The 27,046-nt window shown below is 42.0% G+C and overlaps 1 protein-coding gene across 12 annotated transcripts in view; it reads right to left on the reverse strand.

The window, feature by feature from the left end:
• Positions 1 to 3,627: 3,627 nt before the first annotated feature.
• Positions 3,628 to 27,046, reverse strand: part of Fn1 (fibronectin 1) — a 71,996-nt gene continuing 48,577 nt past the window's right edge. For 2 of the 12 annotated variants that reach the window (XM_036173052.1, XM_036173047.1), the window contains 18 exons: positions 26,631 to 26,747; positions 25,562 to 25,726; positions 24,765 to 24,920; positions 23,821 to 23,934; positions 22,788 to 23,057; positions 21,340 to 21,527; positions 20,023 to 20,110; positions 19,055 to 19,231; positions 17,593 to 17,682; positions 17,206 to 17,385; positions 16,193 to 16,282; positions 15,134 to 15,240; positions 14,153 to 14,291; positions 11,025 to 11,189; positions 8,856 to 8,981; positions 8,346 to 8,452; positions 5,000 to 5,110; positions 3,628 to 4,389 (listed from right to left, as the gene is read on the reverse strand). In XM_036173052.1, the coding sequence (XP_036028945.1) occupies positions 4,318 to 4,389; positions 5,000 to 5,110; positions 8,346 to 8,452; positions 8,856 to 8,981; positions 11,025 to 11,189; positions 14,153 to 14,291; positions 15,134 to 15,240; positions 16,193 to 16,282; positions 17,206 to 17,385; positions 17,593 to 17,682; positions 19,055 to 19,231; positions 20,023 to 20,110; positions 21,340 to 21,527; positions 22,788 to 23,057; positions 23,821 to 23,934; positions 24,765 to 24,920; positions 25,562 to 25,726; positions 26,631 to 26,747 (2,462 nt within the window). In that variant the 3' untranslated portion in view covers positions 3,628 to 4,317. Of the gene's footprint in view, positions 4,390 to 4,999; positions 5,111 to 8,345; positions 8,453 to 8,855; positions 8,982 to 11,024; positions 11,190 to 14,152; positions 14,292 to 15,133; positions 15,601 to 16,192; positions 16,283 to 17,205; positions 17,386 to 17,592; positions 17,683 to 19,054; positions 19,232 to 20,022; positions 20,111 to 21,339; positions 21,528 to 22,787; positions 23,058 to 23,820; positions 23,935 to 24,764; positions 24,921 to 25,561; positions 25,727 to 26,630; positions 26,748 to 27,046 lie in introns of all 12 variants that reach the window. The other 10 variants (XM_036173046.1, XM_036173042.1, XM_036173044.1 and 7 more) reach the window with 5 other exon arrangements.

Below are 27,046 nucleotides of genomic sequence, written 5' to 3' on the forward strand. Positions count from 1 at the left end.
CTATGTTGACTGCTCTTACTGAGAAAGGACCAGTAGAAAAGAGTTTTCTCTTTCTTGCATTATGATGCCCGAACAGAAAAGGCCCTTTAAATTTGCTTCATGTATTCCAAGTTGAATTGTAAGTTCGATGTCTTGTTTTGAATGTCCAGCAGAATGCTAGGCCTGATGGCCCATACCTCTCTTATCCTAGCCTCGGGAAGCTGAGAGAGGATTACAGTCATTTTGAGACCAGCCTGGCTACACCGTGAGATTCTGTCTTAAAAGTTAGAAAAAGCAAAAGCAATGGAGTACCACAGGGAAGACAGAGCTGCTGTTAGGCTCTGGAGAAATGGTTCAGTGGTTAAGAGCACTGCAGCTCTTGCAGAGGTCCAGGGTTCGGGTCCCAGCACCCACATGTGTGTCTGGATGAGTATGTGCATGCATGTGCAGGGACCTTTGGAGGCCAGAGGCTGTGGATCCCCTGGAGCTAGAGTTAGAGACAGCTGTAAGCCACTGGATGTAGGTGTTAGAACTGCGCCCAGGTCCTCAGCAGAAGCAGTGGTGAGTCACTGGATGTGGGTGTTAGAACTGCACCCGGATCTTCAGCAGAAGCAGTGACGATCCCTTAACATCCAAGCCATCTCACCAACACCTTGCTGACGTTGTTTTAATCTTAAGCACCAAGCTTGTGGTTTTTTTTTTTTTTATATTGCCACTTAAAAGTAGTCAGAGGGATTGACTAGTCAATTAAATTGGTCCAATTGACTGGACTTAGTTCAGCTGTGTTTCAGGGACTATGCTTTGGCTTGAAGTTTGGCAGGCTGTCTGGAGCATAGCATCAGCCAGAACCTGCTCTTTGCATGTGTTAGCTTTGTAGCCTTTTATGCCAGAGTCTCCCTATAGACAGGCTGGCTCTCCACCTGTGAGAATCTTCCTTCCTTTCCCTCCCCAGTGCTGGCCTCACAGGTATGAACTTCCACGCCCTGCTGGTCTTTGTTTTAAACTATAAAGACCTTTGAGTAAAATCAAGCTGAAGTGTTTTCTTGACTGCTTCACTTATGAATGGACTGACTCACTCCTCACATCTTCGGGGAGCGTCAGATGAAGACTGATGTGAGCCAAATCCTCTCTTCAATGAAGTTAGGGCCCACCCATGTCGACAGCCATTTTAAAGCACGTGGCTCTGTATTGCCTGCCTTTTGAGTGGTAGTGGGGGAAAACAGGGTCTCATGTAAGGCAGGACGGCCTCCAGCTCCCCGTGTAGTTCATGATGACCTTGGACTTCTGAACCTGCTATCTCACCTTGGCTAGGATTGCAAACGTGCACCACCGTGCCATTCCTACAGTGATAGTCAAGCATAGATAGGGCTTCACACATCTAGACAAGCACGTACTACCGCTAGCCAAATTCCTAGCCCTGTTGTCTTCTTAAGACATGTCTTCCATGTAGCCTAGTTTGGCCATGTAGTCCAGGTCCAGCCTGGGCTCAAACTCAAGATTCTCTTGTCTCCACCTCTGAATGCTGAGATTACAATGTGTACCATTACACTTAGTATATCCTGTGATTTTTTTCCTTCCTTTTCTTTCTTTTTTTTTTTTTTTTAAGCAGGGTCTCCCTTGTCAAAGCCCAGGCTTAGCCTAGAACTTCTGTATAGCCGGGATTCCTGCTTCAGTCAAGCATTGGGACTGGAGGTGTAAATCAACAGGTCTCTAGCTCTTTTGTTTTGATAGATACACTGCAGCTAGCCTGCTAACTATTGGATTGGAGAAGCTGATTAGTAATCTTAAGTAAAAGCTCAGGGGCTGGGCCTCTGGTTTGTAAGGAAAGCTCATGAGCTGGGTTCTCGGCAAAATGAAGCCTTGAAACCTCCCCAAGTGAGAACTAAATGTTAAGGCATTCTGCAAAGTGCAAATCAACTCAAAAGTGACCTAGTACGTTCTTCTAGCAAATGAACCAAGAAGACATCTTTGTGAATTGATTCTTTGCCAGGTGTTTACTAGAGTTCTCTTTTTACTGAATAATGATGTCCTTTAAAAGCATCTTCGGAATCTCTTACAAATTAATAATTGCAGTTTGAATGAGAACAACCCTCATAGGCTCATGTAGCGGCATACTTAGTCCCCAGTTGGTGAGCTGTTTGGGAAGCATTAGGCATCTTTGTTGGAGGTGTGCGTCTAGGGGTGGGCTTTGAGATTTCAAAGCCAGGGGTTGGGGATTTAGCTCAGCGGTAGAGTGCTTGCCTAGCAAGTGCAAGGCCCTGGGTTCAATCCTCAGCTCAAAAAAACGAAAGAAAGAAAGAAAGAAAGAAAGAAAGAAAGAAAGAAAGAAAGAAAGAAAGAAAGAAAGAAAGAAAGACAGAGAAGGAAGGAAGGAAGGAAGGAAGGAAAAAAAAGAAGAAAGGAAGAAAAGAAGAAAGGAAGAAAGAAAGAAAGAAAGAGAAAGAAAGAAAGAAAAGGAAGAAAAAGAAAAAGCCTACAGCAGGCCCAGTATTTCTGTCTCTCCACCTGTGGATCAGGATGTAGAACCCCCAGCTACTTCTCCAGCACTGCACCTGCCTGCTTGCCTGCCACATTCCCTGCCATGATCCTGGACTCACACTGAAACTATAGGCAAGCCTCCAATTAAATACTTCCTTATAATAGTCACATGGGTCATGGTGTCTTCTCACGGCAAAAGAATAGAATAGTAACTATAACTAGGACAATAATGAGCTTTTTACTGTTTTTCTGTGCTACTACTTCCTATACCAAATGTCAGATTTGGGAGGTGAGGAGGATGTAAGGTGTTAGGTAGTGAACCTAAAGCCTCCCACATTCTAGGGAAGAGCTCTGCCATTGAGGCACATGCCCCATACCTTATACCCCATTCTCAATATACAGATTAAAAAACCCCTAAATGATGTTTTTCCAAGGTGAAATTGAAAAGGAAATGACTTCTGCAGATCAAGTGTAGGCAAACTATGAGCTGGCAGTTCATCAACTCACACTCAAAGTGGCAGGTGGCCTGAATCAAAGGCTAGATTGAGATCATAGCGTGGGGTTTCCTAGGGAGAAAATCCCCATACTATGCCATTCAAGTAATTGTAACAGCTCAGCCATCCTCTTTCCCTTGCAAATGATCTACTTGAATGGTTGTTTATTCAATGAAGAAGCAAAGGTCAATGACAGGGCTTGGGGAGATCAGAGCACCCATAGCTCTGTCATGAGTTCAAATCCCAGAGCCTCACACTAGCCTGTATCTAGCTCCAAGGGACCCAAGCATCCCCTTTGGGACTCCTGATCTCCATGGGCACCTGCACATACATGTATGTATACACACACACACACACACACACACAAAATGAAAACAAATCTTAAGAAAAACTGAAAGTTACTTCAGTTATACTTCTAAAATACTAGCTAGCAAGGATAACAAATACTTGAATCCACTTAAATCTGTTAAGGCAGAACCACAGCCAAGGACACAAATGACAAAATCTAAACCTATGCTTCTGTAGGGCCAGGCAGAGGTTCACATACAGAAGTCACCCCAGCTGAGCACATTGTGGCTTTTCAAATGTTTGTTGAACTGAAAAGAAAAAGACATCCATGAAGATTGTGATTTTTCTCCCCTAACACCTTATGTTAAAAAAGAAAGTGACCTTCACATCATGGAATGTAAATCTTTTTATTAAAACACTTGTTTTTCCACAGTAGTAAAGCGTTGGCATGTACAGTATAAAAATAATCACCAACCAGAATTATACTGCATTCTTCTCATCAACTGCATACTGTCTTCAATACAATTTTTTCCGTATAAAAATACTGGGAAAAATTGATAAATAACAGGTAAGAGAAGGATATTTCTAGGCAATTAGAATTGTTGGGACAGAGTGAGTACTGTGAGGTGTTTGAACACACGGCCACAGGAAGGACATGCCTCCTGACAGTGCTGCAGGCCACATGGTTATAGAAAGCAGAAGTAAGTGTCTGGGGAACTTGCCGACTCAAGATTTTGGATACTAAGATATTTTTCATCTTGGTTGGCTACCTGTGTTTCCCCCTATGGATCCCAGACCAAATCACAAGGATCTTTGATGCTCTTAAACAATACTGGGTAGTACCGAATACTCAGGAGCAGAACAAGGTAACCAACCGCCACCATTTAAAAGAGAAGTCTCAAAACATTCCCCAGGATGGTGCTTGGACAAGCTGTGAGTTGAGCTGAAGCTGAGAACTTGACTCCAGAACAAAAGGCTTAAGGGAGAAATGAATGCTCAAAGATGGAGGGTCCGCTAACATCACTCTGGTGTGGATTGACCTCCGCAGAGAGACACTTGTTCTTCCTGGTTGAAAACATTACTCTCTGGAGTCGTCTCTGTCAGCCTGCACATCTAATGGCATGAAGCACTCAATCGGGCAATTAACATTCTGTAACAATAGAAGAAAAACATTAGTAGCAATACTCTGAAGTGTGGAGGGGAGATTTGTTTCAAAAGACTAACAAGGCACTGAGCAATAGACAATGCCCAGGAATTTAGTAATTTATAATGAGTTAGAATTCTGTTCTAAGGTACAGAATTCTATGTAAGTCATTCATCAGACTGTGTATGTGTGTGTCCATCTGGGTGTGTGTGTGTATGTATGTATGTATGTATGTATGTATGTATGTATGTATGTATGTATGTAAGGGGCCAGTTAACCTTTGGGTGACATGCAGATGCTATCTACCTTTGATTTTTGAGACAGGATCTCATGAGCCTGAAGCTCACTGATTAGGCTAGGCTGGCTGGCCCCAGGTACCCCCTATTTCTGCATCCTCAATGAAGAGATTATAAATACTTGCCACAGCACCCAGCTTTTTTACATGGTTTCTGGGGATTGAACTGGGGTCTTCAGCACTGAGTTATCTCCCCAGCTTCTCTCCAAATAAAAATCGTTTGGTTCACTCAAAAGAAAAGCATCTATACACAGACTCCTTATTATGTACCTAACCAAATTCAGGAAGAGGCGCTGGGGGAGTGGTGGTACATGCACTTACTGTGTTTGTTCTCTGATGGTATCTCTGAGTATACTGGTTGTAGGTGTGGCCAGTGGAGCCATCGGGACCAGGCTCAGCCCCAGGTCGGCGGCAGTTGTCACAGCGCCAGCCCTGAGAAGAGAGACATGAGTTAAATGGGGTTTGTGATAACCTGAGGACATAATTTAGTGCTCGAGTTAAAAAAACTTCAGCTCTTATGCACTGGAAATATAAGCGGTTAATCAAACAGGAAGCTCCAATGATGCCTTCATGGCTTATTACCACGTCTTATGCTTATATATCTGTCCACATATGCTTTTCTTTCTTCTGAAATGTCCTGGATTCTTTTCCTGTTCTCTGCTCATCTCACTCCCACCTTCCTCCTCAGTAGGCTTTCAACTCTTGGTGGAGGATTTCTCACAGCCCTCCATGGCTCCGAACAGTGACTTGGAGCATGTGAACAAGCTATCACTTTCCAGTGAAGGAAACTGAGCCGGAGGAGAGGAAGGACTTAGAAGAAGCCAGAAAGGACACAGTGGGCCTCAGGAAGAACTGGGTAACTGGCAACCTTCTCTTTCTGGTCCCTTCAAAAACATCCCCAGCCTATAGCATTACCTCCCCAGCCTATGGCATTACCGCCTCAGCCCTGGCCAGTGATAGGATGGGATACAAGAGGATCCCACAACAGGCCTGTGCTTCTTCCTGAGTTTTGCTGCAAAGGGAAACACTTTGTCATTGTTCTTGAGCTGGGGGGAGGAGAAACGAGCTGATGGGGTGAAGCTCACAGACAGGGGTGGGGGGGTCGGGTGGGGGGTCCTTCAGTTTGGTGGCCATCTTTTGCCAAACTTGAATGAGACTTTCCTTTTATAATTCAAAAACTTAAGAGATAAGGCCAGATGAAAATGGTGGCCCACGTCTTTAATTCCATCACTTAGAAGGCAAAGGCAGGCAGACTGCTGGGAGTCAAGGCCAGCCTGGTCTATATAGTAAGTTCCAGGATAGCCCGGGTTATGTAACAGAGACCCTGCCTCAAAAATCAACAAATACTACAATCATTTGCTTATACAATCGTTTAAGTATTTTTGACATATTTCTCCATTTAAGAGCCTATTTCCCAGCCAGACGGTGGTGGCACAAGCCTTTAATCCCAGCACTTGGGAGGCAGAGGCAGGCAGATCTCTGAGTTTGAGGCCAACCTGGTCTACAGAGTAAGATCCAGGACAGGCACCAAAACTACAGAGAAACCCTGTCTTGAAAAAAAATCCAAAAGAGCCTATTTCCCACAATACCCACTTGCAGAATCAATAAAGGTGCTTTGGTGTGGTGATATTTTGCTTGTGCTCTAAGAAATAAAGCTTTCCTGGAGATAAGAGTGCCTAGCTAGCGACTAGTTAACCACAGAGGCCAGACGGTGGTGGCACACACTTTTAATACCAGCACTTGAGAGGAGGAAGCAGGAAGATCAGGAGTTCAAGGCCACCCTGGGCTACACGAGATTGATCCAGTAAAAGAGAAAGAGCCAGAAGCTCATGCCTTTGATCCCAGTACTTGGGAGGCATATGCCTTTAATCCCAGCACTATGGAGGAGGAGATAGGAAATGATGTGGCTGGGCGGAGAGAAGAATATACGGCCGGAGGAGACTGGAGCTCAGACTTTTGGTCTTTCGGTAAGAAGTCTCTCTAGTGGCTGGTGGCCCCTTTACTTCTCTGATCTTTCAGCATTTACCCCAATAATCTGACTCCGGGTTTTTATTATTAAGACCAATTAGAATTTGTGCTACACTTTGGTATAAGACCAGAACAATCCCTACCATTATGTTTCATTCAGAAATTTAGAGACAGGCATCATTCAAAGGGTTTTGTGTTCATAAGTTATAAAGAAGTGATAAAGGAAGATCGAAGTCTACTTCCAACAAAGTCACTCAGTTAGACTGGTGACAGGGTTTTATGATCTGTTTCTGTGTTTGTCAGTGGGAGAGAGCGAGCACTCACCACATTATGGCTGAACGAGATGGTCAATCCCACGGGCTGCCCTGGGACCTAACGAGTCTGGGGATCCACAGGATTCTTCCTTCTGCTGCTCACTCTCCTTTTCTTTTTAAAAAGATTTATTATATATTTTTATCTTACATTAAGTGCTTGCCTGCATGGATGTATGTGTACCATGTGTCCCTGGTGCTCAGGGAAGCCAGAAGAGGGCATTAGTTCTCCTGGGATTGGTCATTAGGGACCATGTGAGTAGAGGAACCAGGTCCAGGTCCTCTGCCTGAGTAACAAGTGCTCTTTCCTAACCACTGAGCCATCTCTCTAGCTCCCAGGCTTTTTTCTTTCTTTCTTCCTTCCTTCCTTCCTTCCTTCCTTCCTTCCTTCCTTCCTTCCTTTCTTTCTCTTTGTTTTTTGAGACAGGGTTTCTCTGTGTAACAGCCCTAGCTGTCCTGGAAATCACTTTGTAGACCAGACTGGCCTTGAACTCACAGAGATCTCCCTGCCTCTGCCTCTGCCTCTGAGTACTGAGATTAAAGGAGTGCGCCATCACAGCTAGCTCTATGTCTATTCCTTTTAAGTTATAAGTCATTTTGAAATTTTAATTGTTAAAAGATGGAATATAAACTGATATATAGAAAAAGGGCACATATTAGAAATGGCTGAGGATACTAGCTTAAGTAATGAACTTCCCAGCCCGCTATACTTCTCTCCCAACTCAAATCTAATTTCTTAACAGAAGATACCATGGGGAAGACTGCCTCACTGGAACCCACCTGGACCAGCTCTTCCTAGGCCAGGGAAGATGATCACATCTCTGCTTTCTTCCGTCCCTACTTAATGTTAGCATCCTACACCCCAGGCGGTTTACAGTTCTCTTTTCTATGGAGCCTTCTTGCTGATTCCAGCCCATCTAGAGCTGTATTAGTCAGAATTAGTGATCAGCTTGGATTGGCAGGGTATGCTAATTTAATGTCCCCAAGTATGTCATTAAGAGCCAGGGCCACTTCTTCTTGTTCCCTGTTTGTCCATTATTACTCAGCTCAGTATTAGAGCGATAGGCGATCTATTTTTAGGTTGAGCAAGGGCACAAAAAAGCAGCATTTTCTTAGATCAAGGTATTATTAAACATATGAACAATACTGCCACAGAGATGCTAGCCCGTCAGCACAGAGCTGGAGGAGGCTTAGTGCTACAGCTCAGGTGAGGACAAATGGGACAGCTTGTAGTCATGCATAGGCGTGCTGACATTTTTATCAAGGAGAAGGGCATGTGGGGAGGAATATACCCATCTTAAGGACTCTTCACAAGAGGCAAGGCACCTCTACGCACAGCAAAACCATGCTGGAGCCTCCTCTGTACTTTACCAAAACACCAGTCTTACCCGCTGGCCCCCGAAACACGTGCAGGAGCAAATAGCGCCAAGATATTCTTTCTGCCACTGTTCTCCTACGTGGTAGGTCTTCCCGTCATCATAGCACGTTGCTTCATCTGCACATGGGCACAAATCAGAAAGAGTTGTAAGGCCAAGAACAATCACGCAGGTTAAGTTGGTGCACCTGCCATAGACTTGCAGGGGCACAGGCCACATCTCAGCAACTTAGGAGAATCAGAAAGAGATGTTTCAAAGCCTCAGCGTAGTAGGCCCGATGGGAAGGTGGAAATCGTGTTTTAAAAGCCGAGTCTACTAATAACACTTCGCTGCAGATGATCAAAGCCGTGAAAGGGCTTGGATGTAATATTCAGTCACAACTCACTTTTGACGCATGCTACTGATTTCCCGACCACAATATTGACAAACCCATCATCTCCAGTCCATCCTGTAAATGAGTGTTTTAGCTCAGTTAGGAAGGTGAGAGTACCCAGGGGTCTAGAAACCATTAGGATGACGTACGGGGATCGCACTTGAATTCTCCCTTTCCATTCCCAAGACATGTGCAGCTCATCCGCTGGCCATTTTCTCCCTGGCGATCCCACTTCTCTCCAATCTTGTAGTTCACACCATTGTCATGGCACCATTCTGTAAGGTGGGAACATCACAGGCAAAGAGTTACTTGTGTTTTGACTCACGTGACAGGCAGAGCACTGGGACATGACATGAATCTGTAGAGTGGAAAGTCGAAGATCACATTCCCTAAGGTAAACCGTTCATGATAACATTTAATATTTAGTATTTTCCAAGATGGTGTTAAGACAACACTATTACCAAAATCATTTCATAGCTCTAATCATTGATTCATTGGGCTTTTTAAACTTTACAATCATGGAAAACTAAATGAAATTGGAGAATAAAAAACTATTTGGGGGTTGGCAGCGATCATAGATATGAAAAAGTTTAATTAAACATTAAAATCAGCTAGGATCTACCTGCTACCACCTGATTCATATAAATAAAGAGAATAAATGTAAACAAAATGAAGACCAATCAATGAATTAGGTTTGTTCAAATAGATAAATTCTATTCTAAGATGTAGCCAGTTACCACAAGCTGTGCTTAATGTCATACGTAAAATGACCTTTTAATCTCTAAGATTTATTCTAAACAGAATTCACTTAAGACACTTATAAAATACAGTGTTTCTTCCAACTTATCAATAATTCAGCCTTCCTTAAATTATAAGTAAAAGTATTATGACATTCCAGCCAAGAATGCTGAGCCAAAGCCTCACATGTAAAATTACTATAGGCCTCCACATTTGCAATCAAGTACTGACTCATTAACAATATGCAGACTTCAATGTGGTTCCATCTCAGAACTGAAAAACCTCCTAGTCAATGCCAAACGTTCTCCCCCACTCTCAAGGGTGCACAGTCCACTGTCTACGTACACCGAAACCACTGCTTGACTTTATACTTTCAGTCTGGATTTAGCAGTTTCACATAAAGTGAAGGAAAATGTTGCATAGAAAATTTTAGAGATCCGTTCGATGTCGTTCCATGGAATATGGTGTCTATATCTGTCCACCAGCTTGTACTTAAGACGTAATGATTACCACATTAAAAAAAAACTGCCCATAATAATTATACCTCCAAAAACAAATAAATAAATAAATGGTTATATACTCCAATACTAAATTTCTAGACACAGTAGATAATTCTTGGGATCATTTCCACCAATAATTTGGAAAAAAAAAAAAAAAAAAACGAACCTCTTGAAAATTTGAAAATCAAATATTTTCTAGCCAAAGTTGACTTTGAAAGTTTTATTACATTTATTTTCATGTGTTTGTATGTGTATATGTTTATGTATGGAAATTCATGTCCTACAGTTCATATATAGAGGTCAAAGACAACTTGTGGGAGCTGGCATCATGTGGGTTCCAGAGATGGAATGTGGATCACCAAGCTTGTCATCACCTATCTCAACAAGCCCTCAACTTGACCCTTAAAAGTTAAATGCAACCGGGGGGTGGTGGCACACTCCTTTAATCCCAGCACTTGGGAGGCAGAGCCAGGCGGATCTCTGAGAGTTCGAGGCCAGCCTGGGCTCCAGAGCGAGATCCAGGACAGGCACCAAAACTACACAGAGAAACCCTGTCTCAAAAAACAAACAAACAAAAAAGTTAAATGCATTACCTAGATGTTTTCCCTTATATTACTAGCAATGTTTATGATATCTAGGATGGGGTGTGTGTGTGTGTGTATGATGTGTGCATGTATTACAATACATATGTGTGTCTGGTTATGTTGAGAAAGATGTGGGTGTGAATGTGTTCTCCTCTGTCCTTACTCAGCACTAAAGACTGAAAGGAATTTGGTGAGTTTTTAACTTCATCAAGTTAGATATAACTAAACATTTCAAAACGTGTATTGCTGCTACAAATGTATTTTAGTGAATAGTTGGATTAGCACACAACTCTTGAAATGCAGTAACAGTCAAGTAAAATTTCCCATCATTCTTCTATGATGCAAAATGTTACTTCGCGTCAAACAGTATACTTTGTTTGCATCATGTTTGGAAGAGCCTGCAGCTGCCAAACATGCTTTTGTGGCCAACTAGTGCGAATGCAGGAGCCTGGAAGAGATGGAGGAGTAGGGTCGATGGACAAAGCAAGCTACTCACTAGACGAATCACATCTGAAATGGCCACTGCCAAAGCCCAAGCACTGGCATGTGAGCTTAAAGCCAGATTCAGACAGTCTCTCCCATTCCTCTCCAATGGCGTAATGGGAAACTGTGTAAGGGTCAAAGCAGGAGTCATCCGATGGTTGGTTCAGGCCTTCGCTGACTATGGAGCAAAGGAGGAGAAGGGGGGGAAAAAGGAAAAAGACATCTTATTGATGGTTGCAGGCCACACATAGAAACATACGTGCTGTGTACAATGACCTAATCCAGTAGCACTAACAATAACAGATATTCTCATCAGCGATGCTTTGATACGGCCCGTGGGCACTTGACGCAGCAGGGTAAAAGAAACCCATCTCCCTTCATTGCCATCTGCAGTTTCAAAATGTGATCTTTTCTGGGAAATCTGCTTCACATAAGTTAAACAGATCTTCAGACAATTTAAACTAGTTATGAACGTAGGCAGTAATGCTTCTCCAAGGCACCAAATTTCTTTGAGCTAATTAACATTTCTCTGCCTCGCTTTCCTCGTCCATTACGTAAGAATAGTAAGTAATATAAATACCTCCACCTCCTTAGGATCTTGTAGAAGCTACATGAAACCAAGACATCTCTTCATCAATATACAGAAATTACTCATTAACAATTAACAACCATTACTGTTGGACACCATTCTTGGCTTATACTAAAAAAGTCTTGACATTTTTATGTAACATTAGGATGCAACCTTCACTTTACATTATAGCATTTTTTTTACAAAATAGTTTTGAAAACCTAGCTTTGTACAGTTACTATAATACTGGATAAATTTGGATTTTCCAAATAAGAGAAATCACCATGATGCAGATAACTTAGGAGTAAGTAAAAAGTTCTCAGTGGGTCTCCCAAGATCTGTCCCTCTGTCTTAGAAATTTTAATTTTAAAAATTAAAAATTATTTTAAAAACATTGTCTGTGTAGGGGCTGGAGAGGTGGCTTGGGAGGTGGAGAGGTGCCTGCTCTTCCTGAGGACCTGGCTTAGGTTTGAGTCACCCACACAGTGACTCAAAGCTGTCTCTAACTTCCCAGTCTCCAGGGATCTGATGCATGTTCTGTGTCCCATGGCCACCAAACATGTACATTGTGCACATTGTGTACAGTTAAAACATTAATACACATTTCTAATGAATAAATAAGTATCATGTGCACAAATAAAGCACACCTCAAGTTATTCTGTAGATGTTCAATAAGCTAACTTACTACAACTCTAAATTGCCCATGCGGATACTTCTTTTAATTGCATAAAAATCAAAAGAACAAATGCAACCAATATTTGAAATGCCTAATATTTCAAAAGCCTTCATCGTGGAAGAATGGAAAAAAAATCTAAAATGTTTTAGGACCAAGAGAACATGGTAAGTGAGAACACTGACGGAATGAGTTGGAAAGCAAAGGAAGAGACTGAAACTCTTAAACAGGGATTCACTGTTTTAAAAATATCCCGGAACTAGAATTCCACTCCAGTACTGTGGAGCCTGAGCTACAGGCCCGGTTTCACTCCAGCACAGACTGTCTAGTAAGATTCTGTCTGAAACACACCCTACCTTCAAGAAAACAATGTGGGAAACCATGAAAACCCCTGTGCTTTTGAAAAGGCCTTTCATGTGGCACTTTACTAGGGAAACCACAAAAGGCAAATAGTCATTACTGTGGATGTTATACAAACTATCTGCCCACTTCTGTACTGCCAGACAAGCAACTGCTTAGTTTATGAGTGAAGTAGCAGTCTTCTCTCAGAGGAAGGAGACTGAAACCAAGAAACTGGTCCTACACAGAAGTCCTGCGACATGGAAAAGGTTCCTTACAGTGTTGGAAGACTTGAGATTCACAGTTTCTGTTATTCCCTAGCTCATGTTCTATGGCCAGTCTTCAGCTACTGCAACTTAGCCAAATGGCACACAGTGGTTTCAAGACTTTCCAGGGGACACATAGAAGCATCAAAGGTCATTTGACCTTTATTAAGATGTTTCATGATTAAGGTCATTTAACCTTTGTTAAGACATTGACTGGTGACCATTTAACCTTTATTAATATGTTACATGGAGGTCATTCAACCTTTATTAAGATGTTGCATGGGGGTCATTCAACCTTTATTAAGATGTTGCATGGGGGCCATTTAACCTTTATTAAGATGTTGCATGGAGATAATTCAACCTTTATTAACATGTTGCATGGGGATCACTTAACATTTATTAACATGTTGCACGGGGGCCATTTAACTTTTATTAAGATGTTTCATGGTGATCATGTAACCTTTATTAAGATGTTTCATGGTGGTTAGTTAACCTTTATTAAGATGTTTCATGGTGGTCATTTATTTTTATTAAGTTTGTATGATGGCCATTTAATCTTTATTAAGATCTTGCATGTATACAACATAAAATTAATATATATATTAAAGGGTATTAAAACACACATAGAGAGACTAGAGAGATGGATCAGTAGTTAAGAGCACTGGCTGCTTTTCTAGAGGACCTGGCATAGGTTCTAGCACCCACATGGTGGCTAACAACCATCTGTAACTCCAGTTCCAGAGGATCCTGCGCCCTCCTCTGGCCTCTGTGGGTGTTGCATGCATGTTGCACATAGACATACATGCAGGCAAAACACCCATACACATAAAAGTAAAATAAGTACATCTAAAAAAAAGAAAACAAAGAAGTATATAAAAATTCGAATAGAGAGCTCTTTGGAAAGAAAGGGGCAATGTTGGTAATATTTTTCATTAGGAACAAAAATCCATCACTTAATGTTGCCAAGCAGGACTAGAAGGTATTCTGTTTGGGTTAGAAACGGTGAAGAGGACCACAGTAAGGGACAAGAGAAGAGTAAAAAGTACCCAGATACCATTGCCTCTATCAACTAGAGGGGACAAAGAGTATCGGACTAAATGATATTAGCACCCTCCCAGGCCTGTCAATCATCCATACGTGTTAGTGAAGACCCTAGGGTTACACAAGGGAAATGCCCAGCTGTTGTGCAGCCTTAACTTTCCTAAGTTCAGAGATAACAAGGAAAGACAGACACAGCCTTCTCCAGGGCGACCCAGTGGGAAGCGTGAGCCTGGCCAGGACAGTGGTGTACTTACCCGTGTTGCCCACGGTCACCACCTCTTCCCGAACCTTGTGTCTCCTCTGGTTCTGCAGTGCCTCAACTATGATGTTATAGGTGACCCCTCGGGTAAGGCCGGTCAGAGTCGCACTAGTGGAAGTCCCAGGAACTTGGAACTGTACGTCCAAAGCAGGGGGTCGGGGAGGCGGGGGAGACACAGCGTTACAATGACAAACAGGCATGAGCTCCCCTATCCCATTAGTAACCCTCCCATTTAAAAAAGAACAAAGGGAGAGCTGGGCGGAGGTGGGTTATCTAGGATTCCCACCCAGTCAGGATGAGATGTTAAGTGAGCCATCATTTCTGCTAGATGTTTTAACCTAGGTGGTCCACAATTACCAGAAACCCTCCGCTATACCAGCCTCCTCTGAGTCCTGTGGCTCCCTAGAACTCCACGGCAAAACCCCTTCATAAACATGGACAGGCACATGCCAGGCAAGGTACCATCACACTAGAACTTGGATTTTCTGGAAACACTGGCAATATCCCTAGACTGAAGTTTCTAAACAAACAAATGTCCTCCAGTACAGTCAATTTTTAAATTTCTGTTGCTTTCTAAAAATAACACAATAAAAATTGATTCTAGCACCTATGGGACAAATTAAAGAATAGAGTTTTGGAGAATCAATCTCTCATAACAGCTGGTACCCAAAGGTTCACCTAATCTTCCTAGACACATCATAGATAATGTGACTTTTCAAGGACAAGTCCTTCATTTCTATCCATCTCACTAAGTAGCCTCCAGTGTATGAGAATAATAAAAATAATTTCATTCTCTCTACCAGGGCAAACTCAGTGAGTCTCTGCTAATCCTCCAGAGCCACAGTGAGATATGAAAATACACAACTCCCAGAGTTATGACATCTTTCAAGGAGTCCTGGAAGAGTAGACATCTGACATGAAAGCTTTGGTTGTTTCTGATTAACTAAGTTACAAAAAGAGAGAAAAAATCAGTTACCTGTAAGGGCTCCTCATCAGTGCCAACAGGATGACATGAAATGATGTACTCAGAACTCTCCTGGAATGGCGTCCAAGAGATGGTTGTTTGAGAGAGAGCTTCTTGTCCTGTAGAGGCATTTGGATTGAGCCCCGGAACGTGAGGGTAGAGGTGGTAGTCTACGTCTCCCCTGGGAACATGACCGATTTGGACCTCCTCATCTACATTCGGCAAGTATGGTCTTGGCCTAAGCCTGACGGGGGTGGCCGCGGTGGGTGGTGTGGTCCGCCTAAAGCCATGTTCCTCAAAGATCATTTGTTGCCCAACACTGGGTTGTTGGTGGGTTGTGCCAGGAAGCTGAATACCATTTTCGGTGTCATACCCAGGGTTGGTGATGAAGGGGGTCTTTTGAACTGTGGAGGGAACATCCAAAATCTCTGGTCCATGAAGATTGGGGTGTGGAAGGGTAACCAGCTGGGGAAGCTCATCTAGCCAAAGAGAGGTTAGAGCCAAAAAAAAGCAAAGCGCAGTAAGCTCAAGGAAGAAGCAACAATCACCATCAATCCAGGCAACAACTGTTCATCAACCCGATCGAGGCTCCCAGCCAGCCAGTGGTTCTCAGATCACAAACCACTTTCTAGAAAGAAATCTTGATTTTCCTCACAGATTTCTTTATAGTGCAGACAGGGGAAAAAAAATAATGTTAGTATGAACTTCTCATACAGACAAAGCTTTGAACTGCTGAGCCCCATAGAAAGCCACCTTTGCTCCAATTAAGCCTTTGCAACTCAAGTATTTGATTTGAAATTTCAGAAACCAAGGAATAAATCAAGACAAAGAGGAAAGTTTTGTTTTGTTCCCCCCCCAATTCAAACTATCTAGTTTGAATTTCTGAAAAGTGAATAAGGCTTTAGGTTGTAGAGAAATAAATGAATCAAATAGCCTTCGGTGATGTTGGGTGATCCCTGTCAAAGAGTACGATCTATAAGCCATACTGCTAGAAGAAATAATCCGTGAGAAACATATCACAACGTGGAGAACTTTACCCTGCAAGCCGACCATGGGTTATTGAGTCTTTACCTGTCTTTTTTCTTCCAATCAGCGGCTCGCTCTTCTGGTTGTTCTTCAGGGCAATGACGTAGATGGTGTACTCAGTTCCTGGCTCCAGACCTGGTGGGACACGCAGCCATTTCATTATGTTGGCAGACTCAGCTAGTCTAGCAGGCAAAGGCTAGTAGGGAGCAAGCCTTTCACCCAGCTGTCTCTGGAGTCTTCAAGGGTAAAACCAGCTTTTCTGGGGGGTTTAGCTCAGTGGTAGAGTGCTTGCCTAGCAAGCACAAGGCCCTGGGTTTGATCTTCAGCTCCACAAAAAAACAAAACGAAACCAAAAAAACAAAACAAAACAACAACAACAACAAAAAAAAAAACCAGCTTTTCTTCTAGCTATATCCAAAGACTCTGCACACAAAGGCCACCCACCCAGTGAGCCATCTCCTGATCACAGCTGACACTTGAAAAAGCAGTGTCACGGTAACCGTCCTGGAGTATTCTTTCAGTATGGACAGTATTGATCTGCAGTATTCATAGTAGATAACCGAACAACACTGTAGGCCACCAGTGGAATATACATCTGGGAGAGAGCATCGCAGACTTCAGGCTTCTGTTTAGGCCTAATCACTGGCAGCCTTCAATGACAGTGCAAAAATCCAGCTCACTCAAATCTTCCCATACCACATTCCATTTTCTTGCCCCACAGATGCAGCTAAGAAGCTGTGATTCCTGCTATCTGTTCTACAGGGACTCCAACATCCAAGTGATACTATAGATATGATTTATCTTATGGGGGGGCAAAAATAATGAAAAAAATAGGTGAACTTACATCAAAGAGCAATACATCTAACTATATCATATGATGTCACTGAAATTACATGCTCAGACCTTTTGAGAACACCACTGTCCCTAAAGAGAAGAATGTCTTCTAGAGTTCCAGGCACCCCATTCTCATGAAACAGCAAAGACATAGTTGGAAAGTATTCTAGATTTGGGGTATCTGTAATTAAGGGGGAAAAAAAATCGCAGCATGGAAGCAATACCAGTAATGGTGGCCTCCGTGACACCAGGCCGGGGCCGAGGGACCACTTCTCTGGGTGGGGATCCAGGCTTCTCATACTTGATAATGTAGCCAGTAATCCTGGCACGGGGTGCCTGCCATGATACCAGCAGGGAGTTGGGTGTGGTGGTCAGGAAGCGCAGGTTGGATGGGGCATCGATGGCTGAAAGGAAACAAAATGATGTCTTAGAACATGAACAGCCATGAAAGTACTCACACTTGTGCCCAGCCTGAGCAAACCAAGTAGGGAGAAGTGGAGGGCCCTGGGCGCTATCCCATGGGAATCCCAGCTTCCCACTTAGTTCTAAAGTTTACGTGGTTGACTACGTTATGTATCAGTTGAAATTTCCTTAATAGAAAGCGTAGTTACCAGTGGAGGCATCAATGATCACAGGGGAGCTCCGGGAATTGTCATTCAGAGTGTACAGGTAGATCTTATAGTCAGTGCCTGGTTGTAAACCTGGAATTTAAAAAGACACACCTTTTTATTGGTGAGTTCTCATGCTCGCCTACAATTTCCTTGACTCCTCTACCATCCCAAATTTTTGTAGGCTACAGAAGCAGTCCACAAGATTACAGTGAAGTGCATCCTGATGTGGACACTATTAATGAGAAACCCATTTCAAAAAGATAGTCACTTATGTCCCTGATACTGAACTCTGATTATTAATCTCTGATTATACTTCGACCTTTATTATATGTTGTTGTGGAATATTGTAAGATGTGTTACACTTGTTCATACTGTGGAACATTTGTTTAATGATGCAAAGATGTATTGCATTTAACACTGTGAAGCTGTGTTACTTGGCCTGTCTAAAACACCTGATTGGTCTAATAAAGAGCTGAATGGCCAATAGCAAGGAGAAAGGATAGGCAGGGATGGCAGACAGAGAGAATAAATAGAAGGAGGAGAACATTAGAGGAGAGAAGGAATGAGATGAGAAGGAAGACGACTCCAGGGGCCAGCCACCCAGCCACCCAGCCACCCAGCCACCCAGCTATACAGCCAGCCTAGAAGGAAAGAAAAGATATACAGAAATAGAGAAGGGTAAAAGCCCAGAGGCAAAAGACAGATGGAATAATCTAAGTTAAGAAAAGCTGGCTAGAAATAAGCCAAGCTAAGGCTGGTATTTATAAGTAAAAATAAGTCTCTATGTATATTTATTTGGGACCTAAATAGTGGGCCCCCAAAGAGTAAAGAGCAAGGAGCCAAAAGAGTATAAGCAAAAAACAACCAACAACAACATGTAATACTGTTGGTTGTTTGTTTTCCTAGGTATTTTTTTCTTTTTTGGTTTTTTTGTGACAGAGTTTCTCTGTGTATCCCCAGCTGTCCTAGAACTTGCTCTGTAGACCAGGCTGGCCTTGAACTAACAGAGATCTGTCTCTGCCTCCCAAGTGCTGGGATTAAAGGAGTACACCACCACCACTACCACCACCAGGCATGTAGTGTTGTTTGTAATTGTAAGTTTCATTATACTTTTCAAAATTTAGTCATGCTAATGCTAAGAACCATATACTACTAATTTGTATCTTTTTGCTTTCTGTATTAACTTTAAAAAAAAATAGAGTTTCACTTTGTCTGGTCTCAAACTTATATCCTCCTGCCTCAGAGTCCTGCCTGTGACTATGGCATTTCCTTTAAATAATAATGAGCATTTTGTGGAAAAAAAAATTGATGAAATTTATAGGTCAAACAAAAGTCAGGAAGTAAAATATCATGGGATGGCAATCACATTTTTAAACTGTTCTCATAAAACACTGGTCTTGGAATAACTAATTGGCCAGTTTATGCTGTGGGGGCACACAGTCAGACTGTTGAGCACACTGACCTGTGATGGTGTAGGTTCTAACGTCTGGGCTGATGGTCCTCTGAACTGGGGTCTGGCCATTGGCTGGGATAGCATCAACTTGGAAGCCAGTGATTGTCTCGGTCTTTGTCCGCCAGCTGATAGTGATGGTGGTCTCTGTAGCGTCTGTCACGCGGGCCCTTCTTGGAGGACTGACATCTGTATAGGAACATAGCTAGAGATTAATGCATGCTGGGCTCAGACATGGAAGGTTTTGATAGTTTAAAACACTTCCTCACTGTACAAATACATTCACTACAGGAAATGCACCGATTAATAATGTGTAGGTTACCCCCACTGGCATTCACAAAGAAAGGTTAACGGTATTTAGTTAATACAAAAACATTTATTCTCATGTCTTTCCTTTGAAGAAACTGAAAAGCTTTATCAATACTACCAGTGGCTCCCAGGGCTGACTCTATAGTATCCAGAAATCTTTCAAACAAGTGTTACAATGATTAATTTACTTTAACGTAAAAATGTGTGGTAGGAATCCTAACATAGTTAATTAGTAATAACATGAGTATGGCTAGATGCATTCTGTCATTTTTATAAGGCATCTTCTCCCTTCATCATTCTGCAGATGATCAAACAGACATGTTCCATGACCGCCGAAAGAATGCGCATAAAACAGAGAACTAGACCATGGACTTAATTTAGCCCCATCTTTCCTACAGTAGAAGCCAGGTCTTCCTCCCCAAACTGAAAAGAAATCCTCACAAGTAGAGTGTAAACCAGCTGCGGGTTTTAACCCACCAGAGTAAAGTGATTCTGTTTTGTTTCAGTAGGCCATTTTCTAGATGGCATGCAAAGTGGATTATCAAAAAGATCAGCTATTCTAGCAATTTCCAAATTCTATTGTTAAATTAATGGTCTAAGAGATCACTTACCCACCTTCACTTTCTACTTACACTGAAGGTTTGTCCATATTAGAACATTTGATTACTTACTCTCTAGAGTTGTGATGACTCCCTGGGCTGGTCTGCTTGTCAATGTGTCCTTGAGAGCATAGACACTGACTTCATATTTGGTGGCCACCTAGAAGTAAGGTCCAGAGAAGCTTTTGCAAGGGTATTGCACAAAGCCTAGAGAGTTCTACTAAAGCATTAGAGAAATGTATAAAAGACAATCTGTAAAACCCACAACACTTCAAATTCTCAGATTAACTTCACTTTTACCTATGATTGACAACAGATTTAAATTAGATGAATTTTTAATGTTTTCAGGAGGTTAAGTCCAAGCAATCCACAAATTACATATTAATACTAAAGTGGTAATAAAAAAGAATAAGAAAAGAAAATCAATATTAGCCCTTTTTTTTTTTCTTTTTCCTATATAGGAACCAGAGTTCCTATCCCCAGCATCCATATAAAGTGCCAGGCATATCAAGGTATGATGGTATATGATTTAATGGGTCTCTGTGGATTCGAGGCCAGCGTAGTCTACCAAGTATAACTGTGAATCTACATTCCTCATGCATCAAGAGACAAGTGGGTCACTGGAGGTAGCTGACAGATATAAATCACACCTATATTATTTGTTTGTTTTTCTGATCACAAAGAGGCAAGAGAAAGTTCCTATTCTGTCTCTGATCTCTCTTCTGCTTTCCCTGGAACTGGTCTTGTGTGAAGATGTCCATCAACCCCTTAGGATGCTGGATATTTTGCTGCATGTCTAGAAAGAAATGGTGTTTTGTTCATTTGTTTGTTTGAGACAAGGTTTCTCTATGTATTTCTGGCTGTCCTGGAACCAATCCTGTAGGTCAGACTAGCCTAGAACTCAAGAGATTTACCTGCCTCTGCCTCCTTAGTGCTGAGATTCAAGGCATGTGCTAACATACTCAGCTGATTTTTAAATGTTTTAATGAGGGTAGTGTCAGGTTAGGTTGGCACTAACTGAAGAATGCTTCCTGCCAAGGAAACGCCACTCATGAAAGCCATAAATTCAGCCAGTGGATATATAAATAGATCCCTACAGAGTACAACCTTTTTTTTAAAAAAAAAAAAAAAAAAGCAAAATACTTATTAATATCTGCCGCAGAATTACACAAAATTCAATGCTATTTATACCATTCTAATCCAACAGTCTTCTAGAAAATCTTGGCTCAACATAAAAGAATTCTATTGCACACATTTATATAATAAAATTATTTGATGGAAATAGAAGGAAAGAATGTTCTACTTATTATGAGATTACACTTCTATTCTCTGATAAAGGCTATGAAATGACCTACTTCCTTATTCCTGGGATGTAAGTTCACTTCTTACCATGAGCCCGGATATAACCACAGATGAGCTGTCTGGAGAGAGGTTGATTTCCTTCATTGGCCCCGTCTTCTCCTTCGGGGTAACCCGTACTCGATAGCCAGTGAGCTGCACGTTGGGTGCTGTCCACTGGGCAGTGAAGCTGGTGGGTGTCACCTGAGTGAACTTCAGGTTGGTTGGAGCAGGAATGGCTGTCAGGATGGTCATTGGTTAAAAAATGATCTCATAGAGGAGTGGGGGAAAAGGGAAAACGAGGCGACTTTTAAGAAGTAGAATGGGGCTGTTCTTGTAGGGGCTGGGAGGGCGCCCAGACCCAGCAGAGATTCAGCACAAACAGGTAGTCAGATGGGATGCACAAGAGGGAAGTGTGTTTTATACCAGCAATTCTCAGAATCACTGAAAACACCTGGGTAAATGTCAGGACTCTAATAGACTTTGGGTTGTAAAAAGTCTTATCTTCCCACCCCTTTTAAAACCAAGAGCTGAATTGCCTTCTTGGTCATTAGAATTGATTTTTCTTTTCTTTTGTATGAAAAAGATGAGCAATGGCCCCTTTTCTATATAAATTTATCTTCATATGGTAAAATCATTTCACAGAGTATTCCATCCAAGAGATGGAATTGGGCTTTTATTGTCTCTTTTATTTGGACCCCATGGCAAATATCACTGCTAAATTTGAAGTTTTCTCGGCGGTGCGGCGTTAGAAGAAAATTGGTTCACAACAGAGGCAGGAAAGAGCAGTAACACAGACGGTCACTTCCACACGCTTTGAGCATTCTAACCCTGCTTCAGAAGTCAAGCACAGGAGGACAAAGGATTGGAGGAAGCACCTGCCCTACCCACTCGGTCCTCTGTGTTTAGATCAGAATCCCTCAAGCAAGTGACGCACCAGCACAGGCTATCTGCTCAGGGAAGACATTACCCGGCTGTTCTTAGACCATGCTGCAAGAAGCTGTCTGGTTTACGGTCCTTTCTCAGAGAAAGCTCTATGATTCTAGACTTCTTTCCTTCGTGTATGTATGTGTGTGGGGGGTTAGCTAGAGAGGTGTGTCACTTAGGAAATAATCCATAGTTTAGTATCGTCTTCAAATGTCTTACTTTATGGTCTTCAAATATATATATTTATATATAATATATAAAATATATATATATATATACACAAACGTATATACACACATATATGTGTGTGTGTGTGTGTGTGTGTGTGTGTGTGTGTGTGTATATGCTAAGCTACTCTAAATTTCTTTTTACTAGACTTAGGTAACTAATGTCACTTAACGTCTATTGTGCATTACCATTCCTCAGTAAAGAGGGCCTTTCCTAAGTGTTTGAGGGCATTTTTCTATACTCCCTACCATGGGAATCAATAGCCCAGTACAGTATAATGTCAGCAGGGCATAAAGCCGCTGCTCCCATAAGCACTCGGGTGGTGCAGTTCGTTAACGGTATACCTGTGGACTGGATTCCAATCAGGGGCTGGCTCTCCATATCATCGTGCAAGGCAACCACACTGACTGTGTACTCAGAACCCGGCCTGAGGCCTTGTAGCTCTGCAGTGTCTTCTTCACCGTCAGGTGCAGGGAAAAGCTCATGGATTCCATCCTCAGGGCTTGAGTAGGTCACCCTGTACCTGGAAACTTGCCCCTGTGGGCTTTCCCAAGCAATTTTGATGGAATCGACATCCACATCAGTGAATGCCAGTCCTTTAGGGCGATCAATGTCTGTTAGGCAAATTAATGGTAAGAGGTTATGTGAGAAGCCAAGTTGTGAAACAAGCATATTTTTATACCGTGCAAAGCAGTTCTGCAGACGCCATTTTCTTTGATGAATTAAACTCCAATTATCACACTACTAAAATAGAAAGCTACTTGACATTTGCTTAAGAGCCTTTGTGGGGTGTGGTTTAGAATATTTATCGTCACATTACTTATTAAAACACAGGTGTGTGTGAGGTGTGTATACACCCTGCAAAAAGTCCCCACAAAGGAAATTTTTATGAATTTAAAGATATTCCATCAAGATTTGATTTTGCAATGTGGTGTTAGTCTCATAGACCTGGATTTTCTATATCTTGGAAATGGTAAAGTTTCGATTTCCAATGTTCAATTTAATATTTCTCAAGCCCCCTCCCCCATTTATTTAATATACGGGGTACTTCAACTTTACCACCCAGTCATAGAAAAAGGAGGTCCTAGAGAAATATTTCATAGATCTGCTAAAGGCAAATGAGATTTTGCTGAGGCTATTTGAGCAAAGAAGGTTCAAAGCAGAGCAGCTGTTCATGGCAACACTACCAAGGTTTCCCCTGCAAGCTCACTATGTGGCAAGAAGAACCAAAGTGTTTGCCAAGGACTCATCTCAAGATATGACCCAGCTAACATGTCGCCTTTCCCTGTATAGAAGGGCAAAAGGCATGCAGGGGGCATCCAGACACCCCAAAAACAAAAGGACTTTGGAAGTAGAAATGAAACATTGGTTACATACTGGTTACGGCCGTTTCAACCAGGGGCTGGCTTTCTCCGTTCCGATTCTGAGCGTAGACACTGACCACGTATTCCACGGTGGGTTGCAAACCTTCAATAGTCATTTCTGTTTGATCTACAGAGGAAGGAGAAGCAATTGCAGGTCTATAAAACCACCCAAGCCACTCCTGAGAGAGCTTAATGAAAAGCAGATGTACACAATCATTATGAAATACCTATTCCTCTTGGGTAAGTCAGATGCCTGTCTCCTCTTGGGGAAACCTGTTCATTGGTAACAACATTTTTACATGCTGGGGCTAGGGAATGCAGCTTAATTGGTAGAGTGTTGTCTCTCATGAAAAAACCCAGGCTTTGATATCCAGCACCACAGTAAACTGTATGCCTATAGTACTAGCTTTTAGGAGGTATAGACAAGAGGATCAGAAATTTAAGGTCAACCTTAGCTACGTAGTGTATTCAAGGCCAGCACAGACTTAATGAAACTCTATCTCAAAAAAAAAAAAAAAAAAAGAATTTTATCATAGTGCAGTAAAATCATATTCAAGAATACAATTTAAGATCTATCTATCTATCTATCTATCTATATATATATATATATATGTTAACCCAAAATTAATGAAGTAGTCTTGAAAAAAAAATGAAAGAAATTAAATTGACCTTAAGCAATTGCCTGAGATCATAATCTTGAAAGTCATTTTATATAATAAAAACATCAGATCTAGACAGGCTCTAGAATGTCAGTCCGCCCTTCTCTTTCTGGTGTGTCCACATTAGTATAGCAAACAAAATCAGAAATACAAAAACACTAAAGCTTGCCTTGTGAAGTGAGCTGGCAGTATAATCTATGAATGGGCACACCACAACACATACCATAGAGGACACTTGAAACCTTCCACGCCCCTTCTGGGTTTATCCTGCTAGAGGCGCCACACTGGATTTTCTTACCTGGACCAGCAGTTTTGGTTTTTGTTGGTCCCGGGCCATTTTTGGGAGTGGTGGTCACTCTGTAACCTGTCACAGGAGAACTTGAAGGCAGCCACCGGACACTAATGCTGTTGTCCTGCACATCGGTCACCTGCATCTGGGATGGCTTGTCGATTTCTATAAGGAAAAAAGAAACCAGTGTTTGAGGGCAGGACTGGACAGGCCAGTTGTCTTTAGTTCTTCTGTGTATACAAATGATCGTTGGCTTTTATTAATGCCCTGCAGATACTTCTTTTGACAAGAATAAAGGGCTAGCTTGAAGAAGGAAACGCACGCATCCAGACACTATTACAACTATTTACAACACGCCTGTTTCGTTCCACAAACAAAATACCACATCTCAGGCAGAGCTTTGTCCTCTACTCAGTCCACTCACCCAGTCATTTTTCTACAGGAGTATTTATGAATACCCTCTCTTGTCTTATGTCTACTGCAGACGCATGAGGTGTAGCAGGTAAAAACACAAGACAAAAATGTCTGCCCTTGGGGGTCTTCTTTGTACATTTGTCTCAAAACTCTGTCACTTACAGGTGTTGTTGGCTACAGGCTTTTGTCTTATTAAGCAAATAAATCAGGACTGAAGGTGTAGTTCAGCGAGAGAGCACTTGATTAACATATATGAGATGCTGGGTTTGATCCCCAGCACCACACAAAACTAAAGGAAAATCAATTTCACAGTGAAGGAAATACCCCGGGAGAATACTGTGATAACCAGCTTCATAAACAACCCCGGGTCACCCCAGACGGGAAGTTTGTACCTGTTTGATAATTGATGGAAATTGGCTTGCTGCTGGCTGGACTGTCCCCACGGCCAGTGATAGCGTACAGGGTGATGGTGTAATCTGCTCCAGGTTTAATGTTGTTGATGGTGGCTGTGGACTTGCTCCCAGGCACAGTGAACTCCTGGACAGGGCTATTTCCGCCTGTATGAAAGGGGTTCATGGAAAGTTTGAGGAGCCAGGAGTTACTCCAACATGATTAACACATTGAAAGGAGTACAGAAATCACTGTTGCTTACAACTTGCCTTTTAAGGAGTGCTGATCTAACACAGACTGAACAGACAGGTATATTTATGCACATGGTAAGCCCCGGTAAGTATACAAAAATAGGGCTAATGCCATTTTAGCATCCCTGGGCTAAAATATCACTGAGTTGCAGATTAACAGGCAAAAGGTGAAGAAATTCCCAGGAATGAGTTTCCTAGTTGATTACAAAATACCAAGTCGTTAGCCCTGAAATCAGGTATACATGAGCAACACTATACAGACTAGGTAGCTTGTACTTGAAATATTTTTGTGGAAGTGTGTGCACACTCTTGGGGTGTGTGTGTGTGTGTGTGTGTGCATGTGCATGTGAAACAAGAAAAAGAGGCCTAGAAAATTAAAAGGAAGTGGTGGGGGAGAAGCATGTGAGGTTTGGGGGAGGAAAGGGTAAGGAGGAAATTTTTAATTTTTAATTAATTTTTAAAATAAAAAATGGAGACAAGAATGAGGCTCACTCAACCGTAAGTTGAATAAATTGCATTCTTTTCAAAAGCATTAACAGAATATTTGTTAATTTTAGAGAACACAGAGAAGAAAATATAATACTGATGATATTTGTGAATATATAAGCTTTTTTCCCCTCAGCTCTGCTTTCCACCTGTAGCTGTAACATATCAACAACTCTTAAACTTCATTTGACAATCAACTATACACAGTTCCCATGTATTTTTGGACAGAAAAAAAGAAAAAGAGGTCTCCTTAAATAGGCCTGCTTGCATTTAACCCCATACCCACTGCCAGGTTTCCAAGTTCCCCACCTGGACCCTGATCTCATGAACACACCTGTCTCTCCATAGGTGATCCTGTAATAGCGCACCGAGACAGCAGGAGGTTCCCAGCTGATCAGCAGGCTGGTTGGGGTGGAGGCAATGACTTCCAGATCCCTCGGGATGTCAGAAACTAGAAAAAAAAAATCATAGGAAAATTTCACATCCATAACTTCCAAAGAAAGCTCAGAATCACTCTTTGCTCTTTTCCTAGATAACTGTTGCATTCCTTCATACAAAAAATATAGACATTAAATTAGCAAGATTAAAAACTATGAAGAAGTCAAAGGAGGAGCTAAGGGACCGTTAAAATTGTCATAAAATTGTGAATTCTCTTTTCTCAACATTTTCTTTAGAAAATCATTTAAATCACAGAAGTTATAAAAACTACAGTGGTGCTTGCCCATGCACTATTAACTATATGCTATTTGG

Source organism: Onychomys torridus, chromosome 23 (assembly GCF_903995425.1).
Source record: "Onychomys torridus chromosome 23, mOncTor1.1, whole genome shotgun sequence".
In the NCBI taxonomy this organism is placed as follows: domain Eukaryota; kingdom Metazoa; phylum Chordata; class Mammalia; order Rodentia; family Cricetidae; genus Onychomys; species Onychomys torridus.